Genomic DNA, 18,857 nt, shown 5'->3' with positions numbered 1-18,857 from the left:
CGAGACTACAAACAGTGCCCCGGACACAGCAAGTGCTCAGTGGATGTTGCTGGACCCATGGGCGCCCGCCAGGAAGGCCAGCAAGGTGAAGGTCTGCTCTGCTCTCAAAGTCCATCCCCTCTCCCCTCGGCTGGCAAACCAGAAGCCCAAGCAGGAAGCCCCCGGCCCAAGGGAACAGTCAAGGACAGAACGGGAGCTGGGCGGCACCTGGGGACACCCCATCCCCCATCGCGCCCTTGCAGGTTCCTGATGCTTGTTCTTGAATAAACAGACGCTCGTATGGTGAGTCTGCCCCTATGAGAACCAGGACACAAAGAGGCTCTGAGCTCCGAAATGGACTGTCTTCCCGTGCAGACGGCAGAGCCTGTGGGCTGTGAGCTCAGCCTCTCATGCAGTTGCCATGAACTCAGACTTTACGTGCAATCCCAACAAACTTGCACCCTCTTTCCCCTCCACAGTTGATGTCCTTGAACCCCATCTGGACTTCACAGCACAGGGTCTAGCACTCAGTAGGCACACAACGTGTGCATTGTGGAAAGGGGAGACCTCGGTGACAGACAAGGGTTAACAGCAAGGGAGACTGAGAACAGTTAGGACCAGACGCAGGGACTCAGCAATGGACCAGTGTGGTCCATTTCGGTGCAGGCAAACCGCCCCGGGTTCTGCAGGCAGGATGGCAACAACCCTGCAGCATTGGCTCACATCACTGTCTTGTCAAGAACACAGCAGGGAAGGGAGGGATGGGGGGGAGGCACCTTCATTTACATGGTAGATTCTCAGCTTTCAAAACACTTGGCTCCTGGTAATGACATTTTCCAGTGGTTCTCAAACTAGTGCCTACAGGCATCACCCCCAGAGATTCCTGGTTAGGAGGCTCTGGCTGAGACCCAGGAATTAATTTTGACAAACACCCCAGGTGTGTCTGCTGCGAGACACTCACATTTCAGGAAACCCCACCTTTGGGGCGGAGCCAACAGCTGTTTCATGGTCTGTAGCTTTGGGTGGGCTTGTGTGTTCCCTCCCCCTCCTCAAGGTGAAGAGCAGGCTCTCCTCCAGCCATCACCTCCACATCACCAGGAGCCCGGCTAGGGGGCCCCGCCCAGAGGCCCTGCTCAGTCCACACTTGTCCAACTGAGCTGAGCAAGGCTGCGTCTTTGTCTCCTGCATGACAGATGGGGCAATTATTCGATCAATAAGCACAAACTGATTTAAGTGTATCTTATTAATTATTTAAGTCATTCATTATTGAAAAGGTCGCTATCTGTTAGCTACTTAAACCATCACCAACTGGCTTTGTTGCATCTCCAGCAAGGAAGCAGCAGTGGTTACCTGCGATGGTTACTGTGCGGTGGGCATTTTGTTTGATCCGCAGGACAACCCCGGGGGGGCGGGGGGCGGGGCGGGGGCAGTGTGTGTGTGCATTTTACTCTCCATTCCTTCACAAGGATTGGAGGGTCAACAGGGTGAAGGAGCTTGCCTGACGTTACAGAGCTGGTAACTGGCAGAGCTGGGACTTGAGCCTGGGTTGGTTTGCCTGCAAAGCTCACGGACTCGGCAAGGGTCAGTGTGTTGTAGGTTTTAGCACCTGGATCTTGCAGGCTGGGATCAGTAATGTCATGTCCTGGGATGATGTGCCCCCTGCCTTGTGTGCCCGTGGTTGCAACTCGGCCCCTGCAGAGCAGCTGAACCCCACACCTGAGCCCTGGACTTGAGTATTTGCACTCAGCCTGGCTCCTGCCAGGGGCTGATGCCCGTCCTTGGTGCTGGCCAGCTGCACAGTGGGTTCCTGCTCCAAAATGCACAAACCCTCGTCTCTTTCTCCAGCTCTACACAGACCAGGGACCCCCTGGCTAGGTTATTCCCCACCTCCCACCAGACTGGAGGTGGACAGATGTGAGAGTTGCAGTAGAGGAAATCACAAACTCGCCCCTGGGAAAGGGTAACTGAGCTCTGCTGGGGTAGCCACCTTATAAGGCCAGCTGCGATCTCACCTTCCTGGCCAGCTTGGTTCCCTTCCCCTGAGTCATCACTGAGCAGCCTGCCTCCATTGCCCTCAGATGCCTTTCTGTGACTCAACATATACGCACAATGGAACCCAGCAAGATGCTTATTTTCTAAATTTATGCTGAAAAAGCTTCTCCCCCGGCCCCTGACAGACCTATCTGTTTCCTTTGACCAGATCAAGTGAAAATTTGGAAAGCTAGCCAATTTCCGTTCTTGCCTTGCCAGCCAGGAAACTCACAACTCCATTTCATGCTCAGTGGCAACAGCTCTCACACTGGATTCTAAGTAAAACAAACTTGAAAGCTTTGTTTCTAAGTTCCACTCCCACTTTTCATTTCAACTTTTCTGTCCAGGCACACGTTGTTACCATGAGCCACTTCCCATCTTTCTTGACAAATAAGATAAGCAAATAATCCGGTAATCGACAAGCCAAACACAGCAGCAAAAACGACCTGGTATTTTCCAAGCTCATCAAAGACAAGCGACTGCAGCCACTCACCAGGCAGACGAACTCTGGAAGCTCATCAGCGGTGGGCTGTGGCTGTCTCTCTGCAGCGTGTGCACAGCCTGGGGGGCTTGCGGCAGGGGGCCTGGGGGAGGCTGGGGCTGCGGTGCCGGCTGCCCTGGCCGGGGGGCCCGGGCAGGGTTCCCCCACCGCCGGGGGTCCTGTTTCATCCACCGTCCGTGGATGCCCCACCGCGCCAGGTAAACCTTGCAAATGTCGTAGTTCATTGCCGAGTAATACAAAAGATCCAGGACCAGCAGCATCAGCACGAAGAAGCCATAGATCCACACTCCCAACAAGGCGGTGTAGTTGCTGCGGGAAAACAGAGAGAGGCTGAGAGAGGCCGGGACAGCGACCCCGCTGCGGCCAGAGTTAATCAACAGGGTTGATTAGAAAACGTGGCACAGAGGCTACTTCGGGGTCTCCGAGAGCACGGCGAGCCCCTCTCAGGGGCAGGGAATCTTGGCTCCCTCTTCTCATGCCCACCCCCCACTTCCTCTCCCCCAGCTGCCCTGTTTGCCTCCCCCCAGACCCCTGGAATCCACTGTCCTGGGCCTGTCCCCGAGCATCCCCTCCAAGACCCCCAGGGCCTTGTGCAGCGGTCCCGGGGGGCCCCCGCAGCGTTAGGCCTTGTGGAAGGAATTCTCACCTGGGCATCTGGGGGTCTCATGATGCGGTGGCCCCTCCTTTCAGCCTCCTGCCCCCATCCCACACGGGTGCTGCTCCCAGACCTGCCAGCTGTCTCCCGGGGGTGCCCACCCACTTGCCCACCCTCCTGGCTCCGGCACCTAGGAGTCTCTCTAGGCATCTCTTGCCACCTCCTCCCCTCCCCTTCCAGTCCCTCCCCATCTTTCCGGACCCAGGGCAAATGCAGGAAGTCTATCGTCTTAGGACAAACCGACCCAAGTTCCTGCCCCTCGGCATCCACCCTGGGCCACCTCGCACCCCCAAGTTCTGCGTGGAACTCAGCCGGGGCACCCCCACACCTGGGGCCAGCTCCCTTCCAGCCTGTTCCACAGCCCTCCCTCTCTCAGAAGCCCAGGAATCAGGGCTGCAGCTCAGCTGCCCTCCCCACACCGCACGCAGCAGACCCTGGTGCGCCTGCTCCACCAGCCACACGTGTTTTAGACCTGCCCTCAGGCCGCGCCCCCGGCAGTCCACTCTACCAGGCTCCCCCAGACTGCGCAGCTGGGGGTCTCAGGGCCCCCTGACTTCGGTTCTCCTCTTTCCTTCACCCAGCATTTCCATGCTGACGGCTAGTCTGCCCTCCAGAAGCAGTGATGATGGGGGTGTTTGAGCGGCAAATGCCCCTTTGTGAAGGGAAGCTGGTTCCTCCCTGAGCTCTCTGGGACACCAGGCCTTTGCACAGGCTGTGCCTTCTACCTGGCCAACCCTTTCTGTCCCCCCAACCCTTTCCTTCCTCCCCTGCCTGACTCCTCCCACCGCCTCTTGGAGACTGCATCCCCCAGGAAGCCTCCTGGACATGCTGCCCTCCTACACGCTGGGTCAGACCTTCCCTCTGGCCCGAGTGCCCCTCAAACCCTCCCCCACCACCCAGGGCCATGCTGGCAGGGTCTGTGTACATCTTTCCACCCAGGCTGGCTCTGAGTCTCCCCTGGGTGCCCGGGGAGGGCCGTTTCCTGGCCTCGCCACTGCAGCTGGACCAGCTGAGCTCCAAACAGTGCTCGCCTGGGACTGCGGCTGTTTAAGGGGGCCGATTTATTAATCACTCAAATGCCTCCTCCATCTGCTCCCTGCTGCAGGCATCTGTTCAGGTGGGTGTGCGCTGGCGGGTGGCGGAGAGGAGGCGCTGCCGGGAGGCACAGCCAGTGTCCAGCCTCGCCGACCCACATCCCCGCGGGAGGGACTCGCCCAAGCTCTCAGCAGACAGGCTCCCAGCAGACAGGCTCCCTCTGTATCCTGGGTCTCCACAGCTTGGTTCGTCTAGATGGTTCCTCTAGATGGTCCCCACATCTAGGTTCCTCTAGATGCCGTCTGAAGCCAAGGAGCACGGGCCTGGGCCCAGGAGGCCTGGCTCTGGTTTCTCCCTGGCCTGGCTTTGCTGTGTGGCCTAGGAGGATGCCTGTGTGTCTCTGGGCCTGGAAGAGATGAAGTGAAGCCCCTCCCGGTCTCGGTTTCCAGTCTCTGCATCTTCCCAGCTGGGTTCAGCCCCACGCGGCCTTGGCCTCTGCAGTGAGATGGGGGCTGCTCCGCTCTGGGTCCTCCAGCCCCGCAGCAGGGCTGGGCCCAGGGAGGGGATGCTGAGTTTCACTCACACGTGCCCTCTGCCTGGAACCCCTTCCCTCCCTGCATGCGGTGCGGGCTCCTCCAGGGGGTACCCTGCGTGTCCCGAGAGCAGGCATGGCAGGTGCTCGGGGCTCAGTATCTGCTTGAGGAACGAGTAACCCAACAATTCTGTATCATGGCCCCTTGGAGCCCCCATGGGGCCCCACCTCCAGCCACCACCTCCATGAGGCCCGCAGCCATCCCAGGGGCTTGTTCATGCTAAAATGTGAATGACTGACTGCCAGGCCCCCTGCCCCCCCCCCCCCCTCAGCTGCTTCATTTCCAGGGGAAGCTGGCTTTGCCTGGAGATATCTACATGTGAATTGCTGCCAGGGAACAGAGGCCAGCAGCCCTGGCTGGCATGCCAAGGCAGGAGTCCACGTGGACAGAGGGGGAGGAGGACCTGGCTCCAGCCCCCGTCACCCCTGCTTTCCCCAGCACCCCCTCTCCAGCCTCTCCTGTAGCCCCCACAGAGTTGCTCCAAGCATCAGCTTCTCCTCAGTGGTTCCCATGGCAGCAGCCGCGGGGGCTGAGGGAGGCGGGTGGGGAGGGAGAGGCAGGGGCAGCTGTTTGCAGATGCTGCCCCGCTGAGAGGGAGTCCACGATGTCAGCGGGGGGTGGGAGCTGGACAACGTCTGGGCTGAAATCACCAGGACTAAGAAGTGATAACAGCAACCAAAGCAGCAGCTCGAAACACCTGGGCATCGCTCTAAATGCTTTACACATCTTAGCCCGTCCGATACGCAACCCTTACAGGGAAGGAAGCGTTACTGCTCTCGTCCCCATCCCAGAGATGGAAACCAAGGCTCAGAGGAATTAACAGAGGTGTCTAAGATCTCACAGCCACTAAGTAGCAGAGCCAGCATTTGGGCCCCGCTTTCTGGCTCCAGAGCACATGTTCCTAACCGCTGCACATACCGCCTAAGGCAGGTGCCACCCACATTCTCTGTGCAGACAAGCCACCTCCAGGCTTGCATCTATGTTGCTCCTCTGCCTGGAACTTGCTGCCCACATCCTGTGCAGGCAGCTGGCCCCGCCCCCATGTCTCAGTGCAGCTATCACCACCTCCAGGAAGCCTTCCTTGATGTCCTGTGTTAAGTCCAATCCCTCCCCTGGGCTCCCAAAGCCACTGGGCTTCCCAGAACACACTGTATTGTCTTTGCTGTCTTGTAGGACTGTCTGCATCTCGAGATCAGAGCTCCTTGGAGCTAGGGTCAGAGTCCAACGCTCAGCCTGGGTCTGCTTCCAATGTTTCTTAAGCTAATATTGATTGAGTGCTTACAGCGAGCTGGTGACTATGGCAGCCTTGATAGTAATAACTTCTTCACTAGACTTTACCTTCTCTGTGCATACTCTCTAGTAGTTAATAGTGATACTAGCAATCACAGCATGCCCGTGCCTTGTGTTTCCAAATCCTGACGACAATACTGTGAGTTCGGAGCCGGTATCTCTAATTTACAGGTAAGGAAATGAGGCCCAGAGAGGCAAAGTCACTGACCAAAGGCTACACAGCTGGGGAGTGGCCACAGGTCCAACTGACCTAAGAGTGTACTGAATTTGGGGGAAATCCCAAGGTCAAGTCTGAGACTGATGTCCAGGTAGGAATTCCCCACATCTGCTGGGCCCACTCATCCTGGCTCACCTTCTACCAGGAACTGAGGACAGGTCCCAACCTCCCCACCAAGAGCATCCTGCATCTCAGTGTGTCACTGCCATAGTGTGCGTGGGCACTGCCGGTCCTGCAGGCCTCTGTAGCCAGCTCGCTGTAACTGGCATGCAGTGGCGGGGGCGGGGGGGGGCATAGTAGCATGATCGCACTGCCCCCCCAACTCAGAGAAGGGAAGGGCACACCTGCAGAAGGTGCCACCTTTGCTGACTCCCTCTGCCCTGCAAGGGAGGCCACCCTGGAGGTGGCAGCCGGCTGGGAAGCCTGGGCCACGGACGCGTCTCCAAGCAGCTCCCTGCCTTCCAGGGCCTGCCCTCTCCACGGTTGGCTGGCTGGAAGCGTTCTGGTGTTTTAAATTTAATTTAAAAATGTGATCTGGAAATTGATTTCATCCAGATGCAGGGGTCTTTGTTGACTGTGTGTGGGTGGCTGTCTAATAAAGGGCAGAAGATAAAATAGAGGCTGTTTTATGGGGCAAGATGTGAAGCCAGCCAAAGCCACAGATAGCAATTTTTCAGTATCTTTTGGAATATTTAATGATTCAAATTCTTTTGGTGATTCCTAAGAAGTAAACAAAACCTTCTCTGATGGAGGAATTTCGCTGAATACCTTCTGGGGACGGGGACAGGAACAGGTATGTCAGCTGGCAGAGGTCAGATGGAGGACCCATCATCACCTATGAGCAGTTCCAGGTGAGGACAGAGGAGGTGAGTTCCTGAGGCCATCGTGTCAGAGAGGAACATTGGCTGCAGAGCTCATGGCCGGGCCTGGGCTGGCTGGGAGATGGTTCATGGCCCCTCAGCCAACCTCACCTAAAATATCTGAGCATTGAACCTGCTCACGGGGTGGCCTGTCAGTCAGTGTGACAAGCTGATAATCCTGGGAACTAAATTCTGGGCCCAAGAGGTTAGGCCTGTGTGGATTCAAATCCCATCTCAGTAAAATTCTCTCTCCGTGATCTTAGAAAAATGAGATTTACTTTCCTCATCTGTAAAATGGGGATAACAATACGCCCTACTTGGCGGTGTAATTATGAGGCTTCATGAGACAACATGGGGCCTGGAGGAGAAAGGACCCAGTGAATGCCGGCTCCTGTGATTAAGGTACAGAGGGAATACTCAATAGATCTAGGCCCAGAGAGGCAAAGTGACTCGCCCAAGGTCACACAGCAGGACTGAGGTTGTCCAGTGCCGTGGAGGAGCATGGACTTGGGGCTAATGAAGTAGCATCCACTGCTACCAAAATATTCACTGTTTCTCCCTGCAGGCCTACCCACAGGGTCCTGCCCTGCCGGTAACAGCCTTGGCCAAGTGATGTGCTCTGGCCAAAAAAATGTCAGCAGAAGTATCAGGCTGATTCTGAGTGGAAGCTTATAAGTTACCTTGTAATTTTTCCCTCTGCCATGGGATGTCCTGACCTGGATGGGGACTGATCAGCCCGGGTCACAGAATGCTCCCTGCACAGAGCCACCGGTGACCAAGAAAGACATGGAATGTGAATCAAAAATAAGCCTTTGTGTCTCAAGCCCCAGTGACTCTGGGGCTGCTCCTTATCTTAGTATACCTGAGCCCACATGACCCACAAACCCATCCTAAACCCTGCTGTGCCACTTGTGTGCTGTGTGGCTACAAGCAAGTTCTCACCCTCTCTGAGCCTCAGTCCTGGTGTCATGAGGCCAGCAGGACCTTCTTCATAGATGACACCTCTAATGGGATAAAAGGAGTCAGTGCAAGTCAGGCCCTTCGCCTTCCAGTAAATGCTCGTAAACTTTCATATGTGTCCCTCCCCCTGGCGTGGAGGGGTGGATTCAGATTAGGAAACCTCATGGACTCTAGAATCTCTTCAGCCTCACAAGGCTGACAGTGTGTAGGTATGTTTTATACCTAACAGGGCTCAATAGGGCTGAGCACCTGACAAGAACATCCAGAAACTTCTGACTCAACTCGGGAGCTGATTTCAGAGCTTGAAATGTGATTGAGGGTGATGTAAGGCCTGCAGGACAGGACCCAGGTGGAGGAGACCCACAGAACTGGGATTCTCAGGTCCTCAGGCCTGGACAACTGCCACACGTCAGCCCTCGGCGTGGCTGGAGCACCCCTAGGTGCTGGGAAAGGAAAGCTTTTGGAGGAAAGAGGTTTCACTGAAGCCAAGGGAAGAATGACAGCCCATCACTTCCCACTCTGAGACCTCGAGGACTCTTCCATCCTCTGAGAATTCCTATCCCAGTCTCCCGCCCCCAGCAGCCCATATGCCTGGTGAAGGAACTCCCACACATTGCACAAGACTGTAGTCCATGCCACCTTTGCCAGAGGGATGTCCCTGCCCCCAGAGGGAGCTGACCTCTGAGCCCACATACCCTGTCCCAGGGCCCTGAGTGGTCACTGCTGCTAGTGTCCCCCCCAGAACCTGGCCTAGGAGGGTGTGCAGTACACTCCTGAACACCAGGGCCTCTGTCTGAGTGGCTAGAGGCAGCGTCTCGCCATGGCAGTGGGCTTGGAGAGGTTGCTTCCCTTGCTCCGTCTGCCTTGCTGCCAGACAGCCAGAACCAAAACAGACCATTCTGTTCCTCCATAAAAACACAAATAAATAAGTCATCAGACGCACTCTCCTTTTCCCTGCCACCAGCCCCGCCTCCCGGCTGATTCACCGGCGGGGCGGGCGAACGCCAGGCAGCCTGTGCTGTTGATGAGCCCTGTGCATCTTCATAAAGCCCCAACGGGGGTCATAGCTGTGCTAGTCCATCTAGATGGGCTGCCAGCGGGTGTTAACCTTTTGGGATGTTGGAACATCTGGCCCCTTGGCTAAGGTCTGGCACATTCCCCAGCATCAGACAAGTCCTGGCTTTCCAGATGCACCCAGAGGGTGGCAGAGCCCACAGGCCTGAACAAGGGCCCTGGCATCCCTTGGCCTTGATAGTGGCTGGAACAGGTGACTTCACCCGCCTGGGACCAGCCCCTTCTTCCTTCCTCTCAAAGTAGCTGTGAGGACTAATGAGATAATACAGGCATCCTGCCCAGAGGGGTTAGAGCCCCAAAGGGCAGGACAGTCCCAGAGGCAGACTTTACCTGGCTCCCCTCACATACCCAGGGCACTCAGGACCTCTCAGCCAGGTAGGCCTGTCCCACCACATTCACTGACCTATCCTCCCACTCCTAGTGGCCCATCCTCCAGTTGTCCCCTCTTTGCCACAAGTTCTGGCTGGACGCAAGGCCCTGGTCCAGCTCCCTGGACTCAGGCCTTCCCCCCAAGATCCCCCAGCTCAGGTAGCTAAGCGGGGGTCTCCAGGGCCTCTTATCTGAGCTTTGGATTGGCCATCTCCTGAGTGACCCCAGCCCCTTCCCTCTGCAGGGCCCCAGTCTTGCCCAGGTCACCCTCATGGCTCCTGCAGTGTCCTAAGTCCTTGTCCCACGCATCGTCCATGAGCACAAACCTAGCTTAAAGCCCTCAGGGACCCTTACCGTCCTCAAGAGGATGCCCAAGCCCCTCCCCTTCTGCCCCACCCCACAAGCCCCTGCTGCCTCTCCCCATGGTTCCTCTGGCATTTCACACTCGGGCTGCAGGGAACTCTGCCTGGAAATGCTCATCCCTCTGGACAGTGGGGCTCCCACCTTCTACAACACTTTTGGATGAAGGAGACCAAGCACCACGCCCCCTTTGTGAAGCCCAGGAGAGCAGAACAGCCTGGGTGAGGAGCACAGCCCAGCTCTGCTGGGCTTCCATCCACGTCTGTGGGAAGGGAGATGGCGGGAAGCTTGGTGGAGAATAACAAGGAGGGATCCCTCCAGAGCGGTGCTTTCAACCAGGAAAGTCCCGCACCCCACGCTTGGCAGTGTCAGAAGACATGGTTGGTTGTCACAGCCAGTCAATGGGGAGGGGGTGCTCCCAGCGGGTAGCGGTCAGCATCCCACAATGCACAGAGTGGCCCCCACAAAGGAGGATCAGGCCCCAGGTGTCCATGGGGCCGCAGTGTGGGTCCCTGCCCTAGGCCTTCCATCAGTGGAAGTCCCAGATTTCTTAAAGCGGCTCTGGACCCAGGCTGGCTCTCAGCTCCACCCTGACTGGCTGCCTCAGTTGGGCAAGTTATCAACCTCTCCACACCTCACCTTCCTGTGTGTAAAGGGGGCTAAGGGTGGGCTGCCAGGTGACTTCAGAGGGTTTAGTACAGAGCCGGCCCCATGCCGCCTGCTCCGTAAATGCTTGCCGAGGTTCCAGTAAGAAACCCAAGCTAAACTTCCTCAATGTGTCCACACCTCCCCAGGGAAGGGCTCTGTTTTGTGGTCTGATTCTTCATCATCTGCAGCCAGGACCCACTGTGCTGAAACGATGGAGAATTCCGTGTGGATCCTCTGCAAATGTGTAGATCACAGAAACCTGTGGGCTTCCAAACGAGGACCCCAGACACCCGTCACCAGAGCCGTGGAGAGGTCTGGCCGTCTTTCCAAGCCTCCGTCTTCTGTCTGGCTTTCAGCCAGCAGCGACAACACTTCAGGGTCCTAACCCCAGACCTGGCACCGCCCTCCTCACTCAGGGAATTAGTCTCTGGTCTTATAAAAGGCTTGGGTCAAATTCCAGGCTTGATTCCAGTCCTCGTGACAGACAAGGCTTGCTGAACTACTTCACACAGAATTATTCTAAGGTCTGAGCAGATGGCAAGATATTCAGGGGAAGCACCCGTGCATTTGAGGAAGGAAGGCTGGGGAGCTGGCCTTGGTGGGAGGAGGAGAGATTCGGATGATAGCCAAGGGATTTGCATCTTCTGCCTGATCAAAGGGAAGAGGCAACTTCCCCCAAGTGAGCATGGCATGGTGGCAAAACATCCACGCCCCAATATCAGACAGAGAGAGTGAGGCTCAGACCCCCACCCCGCTACTCCCAGTGGTGCCACTAATCCCTCCAACAGTCACTCAACAAACACTCCTTCCAAGTGGATTTTTCCTCACCATGAAAAAAATATACCTACCCCAAGAGTCAGCCTCAGGCTTATTGGGAAAATATCTGAAGCCTTCCCATTAAAGTCAGGAAGAAGATAAGATTGCCTGACAATTTTCAAGATGGCTTTAGAGGTACTAGCCAACATGATTGGACAAGAAAAAGAAGTGAGGCACAAAAATTGGAAAGAAGGAGATGAAAATTCTTTGCAAATGGCATAATTGGACACCTAAGAGAATCAACTGTATAAGTATTGCAAAGATAAGAAATTTCAGTAAGGCGGCTGAGTAAAAAAATTCGTATTTAGAAATCATTAGGTTTTATCATTTAAACAACAGTTGATTAGATGATATAGAAGAGAAGACCCCATTAAAGAGTAGTAGCATGAAAAGAAATATGAATAAAAGCAAAAGATATGCACAGTATCTATGTGAAGACAATTCCAAAACACTATGAAAGAAAATTTGAACAAATGAAAAGACACTGTATTCTTGGATAGAAATATTCAATGTCATGAAAAGTTCATTCTCCTTGAATTAATCTGTGAATTCAACACAATCTCAGCAAAAAATACTAACTAGTTTTTTTTTTTTTTTTGGCAGGGAGACTACAAAAGCTAATTCTAAAGTTCATATGACAAAAGAGCTGGGGGAATAGACTAAGAAGACATTAAAAAATATCAAAAGCAAGAGTAGTTAACACAATGAGGTACCAGCAAATGTATAAACAGACCAATGAAAGCCATCACAATCTACCCAGATACTTAAATTTAATGTATTATAGTATACAGTAAGTTCGTGTTTCGCATCAGTGAGGAAAAGATGGACAATTCACTGATTGCTGTTGGGATAATTGTCTACCCATTTGGGAAAAAAATAAAGTTGGATTCCTACTTTACATCCAAATAAACTACTTACATCCAAATTAAAAAAAAAATCTTACATCCAAATAAATTCCTGACAGATCAAAGATTTGAAGGCAAAAAATCAAAACATAAAAGAAGTAAAAGAACACATGAGGGGATTTTTTAATGATCTCAGAGTAGGGAAAGCCCTTCTCAGTATGATACAAACCACACCAGACATAAAAGACCAAAAAAATGGGTACAATTTCATTACATAACAATTTCATTACATAAAATTAAGCATGGGAAAAAAGCATCACAAATTCAAAGACAAACTGAGAAAATGTTTGCAATGCATCCTATTTCCTTCATATATAAAGAGTTCCTGTGAATAAATAAGAAAAAGGCCAAAAATTCAATAGGAAATGGCAGCAGACATAAACAGTTAGCTCACAGTAAAGGAAATACAAATGGTTCTCAAACATCTGAAATGTGGTCAGTGTCACTCGTAATAAGAGAAGTAAGTGGATGCTGTTTTGATCCTATGTGCCTTTACTTAGGATATTCTGAATGCTTTTCTACCAGCAAGCTCCTCCTCTTCCTTTACACTCATACACCCTCCATCAGGGCCCTGGTCTCATGTGTTTTAATCACCTTAGGGAAAGGGGCTGCGAGGATTAACCTCTGCGTCAGGAATGTCAACTTATACTTGTTGAATAAATAATGAATGAAAAAGGAACTTGGGCCCCATGGATTCCGGGTCCAAGCACCTTCCGTGCCTGAAAGTCTTCCACATCCTTCACCTCATTTAACTTCTGCAGCAGCCCTGAGAGGTAGATATCACATGCCCATTTCTCAGGTAAGAAGGCTAAAGTCCAGAGGGCAGCACAGGCCAGAAAACCTATCACCTGAACACTTTCCCAGACTTCCTTCCAGGTCCACTCATCCTCACACTGGTTGCCCAGCAGCTGGCCCAGAGACTGCAGTGTTTTGGAGGCGCCCTGACTTGACTGGGGCCCAAGGTAGTGGGGCTGTGGCCCCAGTGCAGTACTTACTTGTGCATGTAGCCCTCCGAGCCAGCCGTGAGGTTCGCTTGCATCACTGCCTGGAACTCTGTCTCGTTGCAGCAGTATTTGAAAACCGTGTTGTTATGGTGACAGCAGAGGATGAAGGTTTTGTTGTCCGAGAGCCGGGGGCAGTGGAAGCCAAAGTGATAGCGGCCTTTGTGGTCCGTGTACGGCTCACAGACCCGGAAATGCGCGGACAAGACTGGAAAACAGAGTCGCCAGGCTTGGTGGGGTCCCTCATCAGGCCCAGCTGGCCCGAGACCCCCACCCATCCACGAGGACCACGGGCAGAGCCTGGTTGGCCTAGTCTAGGGTTTTGTCCACCTCTTGCCTTGCCAGGAAGACTTTGTGGTCCAGTGTGAGCCCCACCTCTGCCAAGAAGCCTGCTCTGCTCCTGTCCGCTCCCAGGCCCCCCACGGCTACCATCCTGCTTATACAGTGCTGCCCGGACTGGAAGCTCCTTGCAGGCAGGGCTGAGCTTAAGCCTCACGTGCATCTCCTCCAAGAGCTTTGCACCCAGCAGGCACTCAACTAGGAAACAACACTAACTGAGCACCTACTATGTGCTTCGCAGGTTCTATCAGATTTAATCCACTTGGCCATCCTAGCAGGCAGGTCTGGGATCCCCCTTTACAGAGGGAGAAACCGAGGCTCAGAGGCCTACAGTGACCTGCCTGAGCCGGTTAGAGGGGGTAGAGCAGGAATCCAACCCAGGCCTCTGGATCCAAGGTCCAGGAGCCTCTCCACGCCTCCATCAGTGTGCGGACGGGTGGTGGACGCGCCCACAAGTCCAGGCTGGCCTGCGTGTGAGAACCAGGTCCTACTCATGGAGAAAGCGATGTCCCCTCGTATCTTGGTTTCTACTAAACTGATGCCCTACACACCCAGAGGTCCCCAAGGGCCTGCCTTGGTGGCCCCAGCTCACGGTGACAAAGCTGCCCTGGCCGTGGACCCTCATTCCCTTGGCTCAAGGCCAGAGGCCCCTATTCAGCCACCGATGACGCTGTAAACCCAGGACAGTATTTACTAGTCGTGGTAATGCTGACAAACAGGAGTGAACGCCTGAACAAATAGAACAATGGAAAAAAACCTGGAGCCCGCTGTCTCCAGCTTAATTAGTATCTTCATAAAAGGGACTGCTGTATCTAATTTGTATCGCTCAAAAGGGGCTTCGTAGGCTGAATACATTTCTCCAACCACAAAGGCTCTGGTTCTGCAGAAGCGCCTTAGTTAGTTGAAAGCTCTGTCTCTGCTGAGAGGTTATTAGACTCCAGCCCACACAGCTCCCAGCGCCCGGGGCTGCCGAGGGGATCCCAGCTGGGCTGTGCTGGCTGCTGGGTGGGCGGGCCTCGTGGGCTGGAGCGCCGAGGCTGCCTTGGGTGGCCTCATGAAATCCTGGGCCCCTTCCCCAAAGAACAGCACCCTCCTTCGTGGGGGGTGGGCAGGACCACTGCAGGAGAAGGGTCCCAGGCTTTCAGGAGTCAGGGGAGCTCTTCCGACTTTGAGAAACAGAAAACCCTCTTATGGATGCAGAGGTCATCAAGGAAGCCCCAGGTGGATGCACCATCTCACTGGATCTCATGTATTCCCATTGTACAGAGGAGAAAACTGAGGCTGAGAACACCGGTCTGAAAGTGCCGTGCCTGACCCACATCTGCATCCCCAGGGGACTTGTCACAGACGCAATTTCTCGAGCGCCTCAGCAGACATTCTGAATCAGAAACTCTGGGGATGAGGGTGCAGTCTGAGTCTTAAAAAGCCCTGCAGGGGATGCCAATAGACTTGGTTTGGGACACACTGGCCTGGAGGAACAACGTACCAGAGGCTGGAGGCGAGAGGTAGAGGCAGGAAGTGAATTCCAGCCACTGTCCAGCCCCAGTCCAGGTCGATGAGAAAGCCCTGCTGGGGGTCGGCTCACACTCAGCTCACAGGAGGCTGGGTGTGTCATCAATACCCAGTGTTAGGAAAACAAGCTGGGGCCCCGAGGCCAGGCTGAGAGGCGGTGGCTGCAGGACCCAGGGATGGAAGGGGCAGGGTGGGGGAGGGGGCCTTTGAGCCAGGCTTTGGAGGAGCCAGATGTGCAGAGATGGAGGCGGAGAGGGAGGCCCAGCCAGAGAGGGAGATACAGAGACGCCCCCAGTGGCTCATCCCGCCACTCCTGGACGGCCAGCACCACCTGCTTTGACCCTTTGGCAAAGACAAGGTCATTGCTGCTTCCTGAGGAAGGATGTGCCGGAGCCCAAGGAGCCCTGGCCCGGAGCCAGGACAGCTGGTCTGAATCCTGGAGCACACGGGGTCACCTGGGCCACCACGGCCCCTCTGTGCCTCCTTGTCCTCAACCATGGAAGACCAGTGGTCTCCCAGGGGCTGGGGGCTCCAAGGGGAATTTGTGAACAGCAAAGCATAGTGTCCGCTTAGAGCGGGGAGGGTGTAAGTGAAAGAGCAGAGGATAGAGGGCAGTGCTTCCAGCCTCCAGGCGCTCAAAGTCGGAAGTCGGAAGAGCTCCCCTGACTCCTGTGCCTGGGGCCAGAGGGCAGAGGGATGGGATGGTTAGTAGGAGGCCAGCGTGTCCCGAGTCACCAGGAAAACCAGCCCACGTGGAGAGGAGAGAGCCACTCCCTTGGGTCCCGGGGTCTTGGGTCCGAGAGAACCACAACCCTCCCCGACACACAGACACACACGTATGCAAGGCTCAGGGTCTGCGTGCCCATCACTGAACAGCCAGGTGACTGTGTCCACGGACCGTGTGGCCTCAGGCAGGTCTCTTTCCTGGTCTGAGCCTCAGTTTCCTCATTTGTAAATGAGCGAGGAGTTTCTCTCTCCCAGGGGACAAGATAGGCTAACACTTGGGAAAGCCGTGGGGCAGGAGTTCTCTGCACAGTGGCCCCCAGACCCCCGGCCTTGGCCTGGCTTTGGCTCTGCCATCCCAGTGCCCTTCATGGCCTCCTTTTGAGCCACAACCCCCAACAAAGGGACAAGGGGCCAAGCTGCAGGCCGGTGTCCACAGCCCTGCCAGAGCAAGAGGACATGGGGGCGGTACACATGCACAACAGAGACAGAGGCAGAGCAGGAAAGAAACAGAGACAGAAGGACACAGAGATGGGGGAGTAGACAGAGACACAGAGAGACAGAGAGGAAGACAGAGGGAGGGATGCAGAGAGCAGGCACCTTGCTGAGACCAGGGCTGGCGCTGGGGCAGCCCTACTGGCAGGAGGCAGGGTGCGCTTTTCCAGGCGGCCAGCTCCACTTTGAAGCAGCCGAAGGACGTGCTTTATGTTCATCTCTGTGAACAGGAGCGTGCGAGCCCCCCTGCTGGGATCAGGGGGCCCGCCTGGGGGACTGGTCGGGTGCTGGGAGGCAGGGCGCTGGCATCACGCTGTCTGGGTTGGAATCCAGCCCCTACCCTAGCTGTGTTGTCTCAGCCTGGTCAGTTTCCCTCTCCAAGCCTCAGTTTCCTCCTCTGTACAATGGGATGATCACCTGCCTTTGACTTGCTGGGGTCAGGAGAGAATTCACCGCACCTAAGGGCTTCTCCCAGGGCTTGCCGTCAGCCACTGTTAACCCCTCGAGAATCTTCCAGCTGAGCTTCCGGAGGCAGGCACATGGGGCTCAGCACACAGGAGGTCCTCACCAAATAGCACCAAACATGAGCCCCTCACGAGGCCAATGCCAGGGGTGGCAGGCACCCCCATCAGCACCCAGAACCCAGGCTGGGCTAGTACTGACCCCAGGTAGGGACCACCTGGCCCTCCCCCCACCCCGCCCACCTCCCACCGAGCATCACGGAGGGTCTACCTGCGGAAATCAGCAACGAGAGGACAGCGAGCACGTTCCAGGGCTGCTGGCCACAACTGGTCATCGTTTGGCTTGCATCGACCCGTCGAGCGCTGCCTGTCGAACGAGAGCCAGGAAGGGCTGGCTGTGGGTTGTCTTGCCTGCGGTGCAGACACGGGCTCTGCTCCCCACGGCGGGGCCGGACGGGCGCGGGCAGGGAAGCGAGCTTGCCGGGAGCAGGTGCCGGGCCGCGGACGATGGAAACGCCGCCTTCCAATTTCCTTTCGGAAATGAATGACCTCCCCCCAGCAGTCAACTGTCACCTCCCTTTCTGTTCACGGCAAAATGAGACTTAATCAAAGGAGGACGGATGGCTCAGGTGGTGGAAATAACCAGCGGGCTGAGGCCGGTGGGCAGGGAAATGAGGACGGCGGCGAGTGCGGGGACTGGAGGCGAGCTCCTGCACCTGCGGGGGCTCGCGGGGCCTGGGGCTCCCTGCTGTGTCACTAGCGGTGACTTCCATTAACCCCCCACCAGCATGCATCCAGCTGGCACCTCCAGGCGTTAGGGACGCTGCAGTGACCTGGACAGACTCCACATGGAACTCAACAGAAACCGTCCCGGCCCTGGCTTTCATTCTAGTGAGCAGGGCTGGCAGCGCACAAACAGATGAGTAGTTCGAAGGCTGCGAGTCCCCTGGGGTCGCACCCCAAAGACTGAAAGCAGAGACTCAAGCAGATACTTGCACACCCATGTCCCCAGCAGTACGATTCACAACCGCAAAAGGAAGGGACAACCCGAAAGTCTATCCACGGGTGACGAATGAGCACTCCCCGGCACGCACTACAGCGGAACATTACTCAGCCTTCAAAAGGAAGGAAATTCTGTCACAGGCGACAGCACAGATAAGCCTCGAGGACATTACGCTCCGTGAAATAAGCCAGACACAAAAAGCCAAATACTGTGTGATGCCACTCATCCGAGATCCCTAAAGCAGTCAAGTCCACAGAGACAGGAAGTAGGATGGTGGGTGCCAGGGGCTGGGGGAGGGGGAATGGGCAGTGAAGATTTCATGGGGACAGAGTTTCAGTGTGGGAAGATGACCGAGTTCTGGAGATGGATGGGGGTGATGGGGAGAAGTGCTGCAGACAGAGGGAGCAGCATGTGCAAAGGTCCTGAGGTGGGAGTAGCAGGGAGGCCAGTGGAGGATGGGGTGGAGGGGTAGGTAGCAGCAGGCCACCTAAGGCAGGGCCTTGGCCCTCGGTGGCTACTGTACATCAGGGTGCTGTAGCCTCAGGACAAACCTGAGGGACAGGTTACCACACTCTCATCACCCCCTCCCTCCAGGGCTTTGGGAAAGGAAGCTGGGGAGGAGGACCATGTGTCCTCTGTGTACTCAGCGTGGCCTGCTACAGCCCCACCTGGGTTGTAGCTGCTTGCGGCTGGGGATTAATTTGCTGAGCACCTACTATGTGCCGGGCCAAGCAAGGTCCCGCACACCACCCTCTCCCCTCACAGTGCCCCTGATCAGGGAGAGCTCCAGGGCCTCCACTTGGGTCCAAGGAAGCTCTGAATCCTGCTGAGTGGTGGCGAGCGGAGCAGGAAGCCCTGGGGTGGGGGGTGGGGGGGTCAACCCAGAGGCCAGACGCTTCAGACGGAGGAGGCAATGCCAGATTCACGGCCCAACACACGGTGCTCCCGGCCAGGCCCTGCCCCTGCTCTGGGGCCTCGGGCTTCTCACCTGCAGCATGGGCGGCAGGAGGCACCCAGGGTGTCCATGCT

At 55.6% G+C, this 18,857-nt stretch overlaps 1 protein-coding gene across 1 annotated transcript; it reads right to left on the bottom strand.

Annotated features, from left to right (window-relative positions):
• Nucleotides 1-2,499: 2,499 nt before the first annotated feature.
• On the bottom strand, nucleotides 2,500-17,192 carry SHISAL1 (shisa like 1). The gene is made up of 3 exons (XM_057743727.1): nucleotides 17,097-17,192; nucleotides 13,290-13,503; nucleotides 2,500-2,821 (listed from the first exon to the last, which is right to left on the bottom strand). Exons 1-3 carry the CDS (start codon nucleotides 17,158-17,160, stop codon nucleotides 2,500-2,502), a joined length of 600 nt encoding a protein of 199 aa, XP_057599710.1. The 5' UTR covers nucleotides 17,161-17,192.
• Nucleotides 17,193-18,857: the final 1,665 nt, after the last annotated feature.

Source organism: Hippopotamus amphibius, chromosome 7 (genome assembly GCF_030028045.1).
Source record: "Hippopotamus amphibius kiboko isolate mHipAmp2 chromosome 7, mHipAmp2.hap2, whole genome shotgun sequence".
In the NCBI taxonomy this organism is placed as follows: domain Eukaryota; kingdom Metazoa; phylum Chordata; class Mammalia; order Artiodactyla; family Hippopotamidae; genus Hippopotamus; species Hippopotamus amphibius.
This window is presented reverse-complemented; position numbering and strand designations above follow the sequence as displayed.